This window comes from Orycteropus afer, unplaced genomic scaffold (genome assembly GCF_000298275.1).
Source record: "Orycteropus afer afer isolate SDZICR_OR568_19922 unplaced genomic scaffold, OryAfe1.0 scaffold00018, whole genome shotgun sequence".
NCBI lineage: Eukaryota > Metazoa > Chordata > Mammalia > Tubulidentata > Orycteropodidae > Orycteropus > Orycteropus afer.
The window spans coordinates 5654229-5663417 of NW_006921605.1; the positions used below are offsets into that span (position 1 = coordinate 5654229).

The following is a 9189-nucleotide window of genomic DNA, read 5'->3' on the forward strand; positions in this document are numbered from 1 at the left end:
GGGGCCGGGTTGAGGGCGGGGCCCACCTCCATCTCTCATCTCCGTCTCCTTCCTCCAGGAACTCAGGGGTGCTGTTCTGGACCCTGCTCCCCACCCGGGGCTGGGTCCTCCCACTCACCTCTCTGGAAGTGGGCTTGCCTCGGAAGAACTCGTGGTTGAGGGAGCTGTGAGGCGGGCTGAAGCGGGACTGCAGGAAGATGCAGCCATTGGCGATGGCCTCCAGGGGGGCGGGGCCTTCGTAGGGGAAGCCAAACCCTATGAAGAGCTGAAGAAGTCGAAGGGGAACAATGACCAGGGGAGGCTGGCCACCACGGCCCAGGGGTCCCCGGAGCTGGGCAAGGCTATGGTAATGACGGCCGGCCCAGCTATGTGCCATGGGCGAGGCCCTTCTGCCCTTTGCGTCCTGGTTAGGTGATCTCAGTGGCCTCTTCCTGCTCTGGCAGGCTAGGATTCTGGGGGGATAAGAAAGGAGTGAGGGTGTCAAGTTTAAAAGGCCACAGACGCATCCCTATGGTTGATGTCAAAGGACCTCTGCGCACTCACCCTGAAAGCATTCACCCAGCCCCCCATCTGTGTCAGCAGTGCCCCAGAGCCTGGCCCCTGGGAGGTGCCTAAAGGGTTGAACCCAGGGCTTCCCTGGAATGTTGTTCAGATTGCTCACTGAACAAAGGTACCCTCTTCTTCTGATCCATGGGGCCGAGGAAAGAAGCTAGGGTCAGGTTAGCAGTAGGACTGGAAGATAGCTCAAGCCATTCTAGCCTCAGCTGACACTTCAGGGCCTAGCAACAGTGACTGCCCACTGGGCTAGTCACTGCTCCAGAGGTACAGCTCAGGGACTTCCAGAGGCGGCCAGTCAGGAGCTAGCGGCCTGATGAAATTCCAGCAATGACCTCTCTCAGCCTTCCCTACCGCTGCCTCAGTGGCTCCAAAAGCTAGGCCTGACCCAGGTGTCCAATGGGCTGGAGGGATACTGAGCGGGGAGCAGATGGGCGGCCCACTCCACTTTCACACCATCGTACCTCGGTTCTGCCAGCCCCACCCTGCCCCTTTCACTGGGAAGCCTCCCCTCTTTGGTGGCCACCTCATTTCTGCTCCTGGTTAGCCCCACGAGGGCCTGGCACAGGGCCAAAGGGAGCAGAACATGTGGGGCCTGAATGCAAGTCAGTGGGGCCATGGTGGTGGTGGCAGGCGCAGCAAGCACACTGGAGTGGCCTCAGCAGCATCAGCAGCCCGGGGAAGATGGCGGAGGGCCTGCTCACCTTGGCCTTGCGCAGCAGCTGCTGGAACTCGGGCTGGGGCAGGAGGCCATGGTTCTTCACAAAGGCCGGGACCTCGGGGGGCCGTTGGCTCTCATAGTACACAGTGCCGTGGATCTCCATGTACTTGTTCAGGATGCTCAGGAACTTCTCCTTTCCCTGGAAGAGGAGGAAGAGATGGGAGTCTCACCTCCACCATGGAATCAAAGCCGGGGGGAGGAGACTCCCCTGGTCTGGAAATCAGAAGACACAGAGTCGACTCTTAGGTCTGCTGTGAGCAGCTGTGTGACTGTGAGCAAGCCCCCATCCCCTCAGAAGTTGGACTAGATCAGAGGTTTCAGAAATATTTTTAGCCATGGAACTGTTTTCTTTCTAAAGGAACTCTACGGGAACCAACATTTAAATGTATCCAAGTGGAGCTGTGTGGTCTAATTGGCTTCCCCCGAAGGCTGATGGCCTCCATCAAGGACATCTAAGGTGCTCTGGGGCTCTGCGGAGCCTAAATAACCCGTCCATCCATCCACATCCATCCACCCATTTATTAATTGAGTCATTCAGCTGTCCATCCATCCATGTCCACCCAGCCAGCCACCCAGCCATCCACTGATCCATTCATGTCCACCCACCCAGCCACCCAGCCATCCACTGATCCATTCATTCTTAAGCTAGCACCTCCGCCCACATCCACCTATCCACCGATCCATCCACATCCATCCGTCCACATTGATCCATCATCCATCCATCCATCCACCCACCCACTCATGCTGCACGTGTTTGTTGCTATGTCCTGGCACTGTTCTAAGTGGTGGGAACACACCAGGGCCCAGACCAAGTACTTATTCTCAAGGAATGAAAACTCCCCAAACTAGCGGAGGCTCAGCCCATCCAGATGAGAATCCAAAATTCAGGCTTCCCCTCCCGCCCAAGCCCAGGAAACAGAACCAGCCTTCAGGGGAAGGGGACAAAGGGGGACGGAGCAGGCAGGTGACACCTCAGCATCTGGGCACCCAGCCTGACCCCCCACGCCAGGGCCCTGAGCTGGGAGCTGTGGCCAGTGCGGGGCGATGAGTGGGCTCAGCAGAGATGCACACTACCCTGGCACTGGGGTGCTATCTGCTGGTTCTGGGGGATTTTTGAGGTTTGCAGAAGGGAGAAAGGGGTAAGCAGAGAAGAAGGTTGCTTCAACGTCTTGGAGGAGGAGAGGAGGGGTCTTTTCAGGGAGGGCTGGTTCCGTTGTTAACTCACATTTTCAAAATGGAGCTGTATGGTATTTTCACAAGGAGGCCTTCCACTTGGGTAATGGCAGAGCCTTGCTGTCGAGTGTCGGGGAGTCTACTTCAGCTCACGGCAAGCCTGTGTGGCAGAGCAGGACTGTCCCGCCGGGTCTCCCGGGGCTGCCATCATGTGGGAGCAGCGCGCCAGGTCTTTCTCCCTCAGAGCCACTGGGTGGCTTCAAACCGCCAGCCTTTGGGCTAGCAGCCAAGTGTTTAACCAGTGCTCCACGGGGCTCTTCATGGTAGATTAACTCAAAACCAGAGCAAACCAAATCACTGCCATTGAGCTGACTCCAACTCATAGAGACCCCCATAGTGTTTCCCAGGCTGTCAATCTTTACAGAAGCTGACTGCCTCATCTTTCTCCTGAGGAGCAGTTGTTGGGTTCGAATCGCCGACCTTTTGGATAACAGCCCAGTGCTTTAACCATCAACCCTGAAAGTGAGAACAGCTAGGAAAGATGGGAAAATGTAAAACACATCTGGTTGAAGGCACTGGAAATGCAACCAAAGAAGCAAACCCACTGCCGTCAAGTTGATTCCGAGTCATACCCTGTAGGGCAGAGGGGAACTGCCCCATCGGGTTTCCAAAGGCTGGACATCTTCACGGAAGCAGACTGCCACGGGGTTCTCCCACAGAACTGTGAGGGGGTTCAAACCACTGACCTCTCCCTTAGCAGTAGAGCTTACCTAACCCTGTGCCACCAAAGCTCCCGGAAATTTAATGAAGAAAGAAAAGTTGCAAGGCCACAAACGGGAGAAGAAGGGAAACAAGGTTGTTGAGCCCAGTATTGGGGTCGGCTTTCCCCTCAGGGCGTCTGCTGATTCCAGAGGTGGCAGAGAGGAAGCTGAGCCCAGAGAGCGAGTGAGCGCTTGGCAGCTTTGCAGAGCTGAGGGATAAAAACCGCCGCTCAAGCCTGCCAAGGAGGGGGCCCTGACGGGAGTGCTGCACGCTGGGTTACAAGTCCAAGGGACTACACCCTGGAAGAAGGAATGGACCGGAAGCGGCCCAGCCCCTGCAGGGCTGGATCAGTCACCTCAATAACTGTAACCGGATTACAGTGATTAGAGCTGTTAGAACCAAGCCAAAATAAACACAAATCCTCTCGGGAGGAAGACAGCATCACCCTTGACCTCATATCATCTCTGTCATTTTTCATATTCATTTGCCAAAGTGCCATACAAAAATAACCAATGAAAGCCCAGTAAAAATCTCAGTAGCATCTCTGTAGATCTGGACAAGCTAATTCTAAAGCATCCGTGGGAACGCAGGGACCTAGAACAGAGAAAAGGACTCCGAGAAAGAACAAAGTCGGCAGATTCATCTACGTGATTCAAGATCAAGACAGTGCGGTACTGGTACCAAGACAGACAGACAGACACATCAACAGGACAGAGAAGAGAGAAAGAGATCCACACATGTGGCACCTGATTTTTGACAGTGGAACAAGGCAGTTCAGTGGGAAAGGGGGGTCTTCAACAGTGGGGCTGGAGCGTTGGCTACCCACAGGCGCAAAGGATCAGGAGGAAGAGGAGATGAAGAAGCAGAGGAGAGGGGAGGGGATGGGAGGGGAGGGAGGGGGAGGGCGCTCTTTATGTCTAAGGCTGTGGGTCCCAAGTGGAGTCTGAGAGACGGCGGAAGGAATGAAGAGCAATATAAAAGGGTAAACACGTGGCTCTCTAAATCAACAGTGACTTAGAAAACAGTAAGAGTATCTCAGTTGAGTGCCTGAACCACTGCACCACCAGAGTGCCTTTAAAACACAGAATTAAAATATGATCAAAGTATGTAAATTGGGGGGTGAAATTAAGTGTTTTTAAGTTTTTTAAATCCAAGAATAGGTCAAAGTACTTATTTTTATTAGATTTTAGTAAGTCAGGGATGCAGGTTGTAATTTCCAGGGTAACCAATAAAAGAATATAAAAGAGATATAATTACTCAGCTAAAAGGAGGTGGACTTAAAATATGCAAAAGAAGATCAGAAAGGAGAGGAAAAGAACATGGAACCAGTGAGAAATCACCTCGTTACAGCATAGGTTTAAAGCCCAATATATCACTAATCTTGTTAAATGCAATAGGACTACTTAACATAAAAGCAAATTATGCCCATAGTGAAAAAATAAAACCATACAGAAGGCATAAACGGTGAAGTCCAATGTTGCCCAATAGCCGATCTCATTACCCAGGGCAGCTAGTGTCAATGGTTTCTTACGTACTGTCTAGGATTTCTTCATGCCCTTTCAGCCTACACCGTGCTCTTTGAAATACACACACACACACACACAAGTTGGTACAGCCATTGTGGAAGTTTGGTGGTTCCTCAAAAAGTTGAATGGAGAACCATCACTTGTGGTTGCTGTTGAGTCAACTTCGACTCGGAGACCCCATGCAACAGAGCAGAAGGGCCTCAGAGGGCTTTCTAGGCTGTGATCTTTATGGGAGCAGAGGGCCAGGTCTTTCTCCCATGAAGCTGCTGGGTGGGTTGGAACCATCAACCTTCCGTTAGCAGTCAAATGACCCTCAATTCCATTCTCAGACATATATCCAAAACACGAAAACAGCCATAAACAGACAAGCAAAGTCGTGTTGTCTGCATATCTCAGGTTGTTAATGAGTCTTCCTCCAATCCTGATGCCACGTTCTTCTTCACATAATCCAGCTTCTCGATTATTCGCTCAGCACACAGATTGAATAAGTATGGTGAAAGGATGCAACCCTGACGCACTGCCTTCCTGATTTTAAACCATGCAGTATCCCCTTGTTCTGTTTAAGTGACAGCCTCCTGGTCTGTGTACAGGTTCCTTGTGAGTACAATCAAGTGTTCTGGAATTCAACAACCTTGCTTGCTGAAAGCGAAGATGACTTGAAGCACTTACTGATGAAGATCAAAGACTACAGTCTGCAGTACGGATTACAGTTCAATGTAAAGAAAACAAAAATCCTCACAATTGGACCAACAAGTAACATCATGATAAATGGGGACAAGACTGAAGTTGTCAAAGATTTCCTCTTACTAGGATCCACCGTCAACACTCATGGAAGTCACAGTCAACAAATCAACCATCATATCGCACTGGGCAAATCTGCTGCAAAAGTCCTCTTTAACATGTTGAAGAGCAAAGATGTCACTTTGGAGACTAAGGTGCACCTAACCCAAGCCATGGTATTTCCAATCGCCTCACAGGCACATGAAAGCTGGACAATGAATAAGACAGACCAAAGAAGAGTTGATGCCTTTGAATTGCAGTGTTGGCAAAGAATATTGAAAGTCCCATGAACTGCCAGAACAATGGACAAATCTGTCTTGGAAGAAGTGCAGCTGGAATGCTCCTGAGAAGCGAGAATGGCCAGACTTTGTCTCACCTATTTTGGTCATGTTGTCAGAAGGGACCACTTCCTGGAGAAGGCACATCATGCTGGGTAGGTGGAGGGTCAGCGGAAAAGGGGCAGGCCCTCAACAAGATGGGTTGACACAGTGGCTGGAACTAGGGGCTCAAGCACGGCAAGGACTGTGAGGGTGACGCCGTCCCACTCTGTTGTACACAGGTCACTATGAGTTGGTCGGAGCTGACCAGATGTCACCTGACAACAACGACGATATCGGAACCACACGTAATCAGTGATTACCGGGGGCGAGAGGGAAGGCGGACGTGGGCGTTTTTGCTCAGAATGAACTGAATGTTACCAGTGGTGAGATAATTTGGAAAAAGATCCTAAGTCATCGCACAACTTGAAGAGTGCGGTCAGTGCCACGGAAGTGTACGTGGAGAAACTGACGAGATGTGGCGCGTTTCCCTGTGTGTTTGGTGCTATAATAAAAACATTTAAGAACACACAAATGCACACACGGGTTCAGCGACTTTTTTCCTACCTAACCACACACACACACACACACACACGTTATATATGTGTGTGTATATGTGTTTGTTTCACAAAACAAACCCTTAACGCATACATGAGGTCGTTATTATTTTAAAAATTATTTCCACGTCACTCTATTCTGTTTCATTTAGAAATGCTGGTCAGGGCCCTGTGGGCTTCATAACTGACCCATGGTTTAACCTTAGGGAGGAGGCAGCACCTTGGAGGAAAGACCTATCCACTTCCAAACATCTCAGCCTTGAAACCCCAGGACTGCAGAGTTCCAGTCTGCACCCACGGGGTCGCCACGCGCCAGAGCTGACTCCACGGCAACTGCCAACAACATGGTTCCCTTTCCTTGTGTTTTCCCTGACTTTTCTCCTTTAGTTGCCTTGGAGCCCAGGTAGCATAAAAGGGAACACGCTCAGCTGAACACATCTGAGGTTCGCATTCAGAGGCGCCTGGAAGAGAGGCCTGGCCACCTGCGTCCTGTGAGCCGCTGAGAACCCTGAGCACAGCTGTACTGACACACAGCAGGTCGCGGTGAGTTGGGGTTCACTCGCCGGCTGCGAATAACAAGAAGCCTTTGGCTCGGCTCTCCTTCTGGGAAACCAGAATAGACCGAGCTCCTTGGCACAGAAACCGCCCAGCCCTTGCTCTGGGCTATTCCTGGCTCCTGCCGCCCATAAGGATGCAGCGACTGGCCCGTCTGCTCCTCCCTCCTGCCTGTCTCCGCCAGCGGTCCTCGGAATCTGTCCCACGATGCTCCTTTCATTTTTCTCTTCATCCAGCCACCTCTGACTTCCTGCGGCTGCAAACACCAGAGCAAAGCCTTCTTTTTTTGGAAACAGGTTCTTTGAGGTCCCTTGCTGAACAGCACTGCTCCGGGCTATCAACAGACATTCCTGAGCCAGAGATAAAGCCTCCTCTTCCCAGACTTCATAACCTCTCATCCTCTCCGAGCAGTTGCTCACTATTTTCTGAAACAGCAGACAGTCTGTCCTTTCGCTCTCCAGCTCTGCCTCCTCTCCCAGCACCCCGTGCTCAAGGCTTTGTTGGTTCCTTTGGGAACCATCTTGTTTTGCATCACCTGTCAGTCCTCTCCTGTGGGAGACACTGACCTCCGAGGGGCCTTGGACCTATATTCCTGCCTCCAGCGCCTTTCCCCGTCACTATCCAAGGCTTTGAAACGTGGATTTGGGGTTAAGTGCCCTGGCTCTGGAGTTAGACAGATGAGGGTTGGGATCCCAGCCCTGCCACTTATTAGCTGTGGGATTCGAACGAGGCACTTGACCTTCTGTTCCTCGGTTTCCTCGTGGGTGGAATGGGGATGATAATACTGTGTAGATACCTCTCAGATGTGAGCGCTGAGCACAGTGTCAGCATTTAAGGGATATTCACACAACCAGTGTGATGTCGAGTCGAATCCGATTCACGGCCACCCCTTCTGGTCAGAGTAGGCCTGTGCACCGCAGGGTTTCAGGGGCTGGGTTTTTGGAAGCAGACTGCCAGGCCTTGCTTCCGAGCACCTCTACTGGATCCGGACCTCCAGGTGTTGGGTCAGCGGCCAAGCGAGTTCACACTGCCCAGGGGTTCCTCACAGGGGATCACACCCATTGCTGTGGAGTGGATTCCAACCCACAGCGCCCCTAGAGGACAGAGTGGAACTGCCCACAGGGTCTCCAAGGCTGTCAGTCTTCCAGCAGCAAAGCCCAAACCACACCCATTGCCCTGGAGTCGATTCCGACCCACAGCGCCCCTAGAGGACAGAGTGGAACTGCCCACAGGGTCTCCAAGTCTTCACAGAAGCAAAGCCCAAACCACACCCACTGCCGTGGAGTCCACTCTGACTCACAGCGCCCCTAGAGGACAGAGTGGAACTGCCCCCAGGGTTTCCTAGGCTGTCAGCCTTTATGGAAGTGGACAGCTACGTCTTCCACGCGGCAGCTTGAACCAACTTTTCAGTCAGCAGCCAAGTGCTAAAGCACCATGCCACCAGGTGCTCGTATGTTTTCCATTATCAGCATCATTATCATCAACCCTTACCTCGCACCACCTGCCTCAGGTAATAACTCATTCTACCCCAGCCTCTCACCCTCTAGGAGCTGTCCTCTGACCATGCCAAGCCAGACTTGGCCTCCCAGCCCCTCCCTCTCCCGCTGCAGAGGGACCCAGGGAAGAGCCCTTCTTGGACCTCTTTCCAACCTTGACCCACCCACCCCAGAAAGCTTGGCTCAGTGCCCCCATCACAGTTCCTACCGCGTAGCCGCTGGAAAGGGGAGGGGAGGAAGCATGTGCAAACCATCACCATACCTGGAGCTGCCTCATCACCAAGGGGAGCATGGAGGAAGAGGAGAGAACACGTTAGGGACCCTGTCAGCAGGCGGCACCCCATCCAGGCAGCTCCTCCCTGAGGACCCCGGGCCCTGGAGATGGGGTTCTAACCATGAAGGCTCTCTCCTTCACCATCTCTCACCCCACAGCACCAGGAAGCCCGGCCTAACCTCCCCCGCTGGGTCACGCTGCTGACTGACCTGAGCCCCTTGTTCCTAGGCAGGGTGGAGGACTGGGTCACAGGGCTCAATGAAGTGACCATCTGAATGTATTGCAATGGGTTTGTGGACAAGGTGTGGGGGAGGTGAATGGTCAGCCCTAGACTGGGCATCCTTCCATGCCAGTTGTGGTTGTTGTTATGTGCTGTTGAGTCGGACCCGACTCATAGCGACCCCTCCTTGGGTTTCCGAGGCGGTATCACTACGGAAGTAGATTGCCCAACCTTCCTTCCGAGGAGTGGCTGG

General features: G+C 52.6%; 1 protein-coding gene across 1 annotated transcript in view; it reads right to left on the reverse strand.

The window, feature by feature from the left end:
* Window positions 1–9189, reverse strand: part of MGAT5B (alpha-1,6-mannosylglycoprotein 6-beta-N-acetylglucosaminyltransferase B) — a 192130-nt gene that overhangs the window by 124295 nt on the left and 58646 nt on the right. Inside the window, exons 13-14 of the mRNA XM_007959846.1 lie at window positions 1260–1441; window positions 119–265 (exon numbers count right to left, since the gene is read on the reverse strand). Of these exons, the coding sequence (XP_007958037.1) occupies window positions 119–265; window positions 1260–1441 (329 nt within the window). The remainder of the gene's footprint in view (window positions 1–118; window positions 266–1259; window positions 1442–9189) is intronic.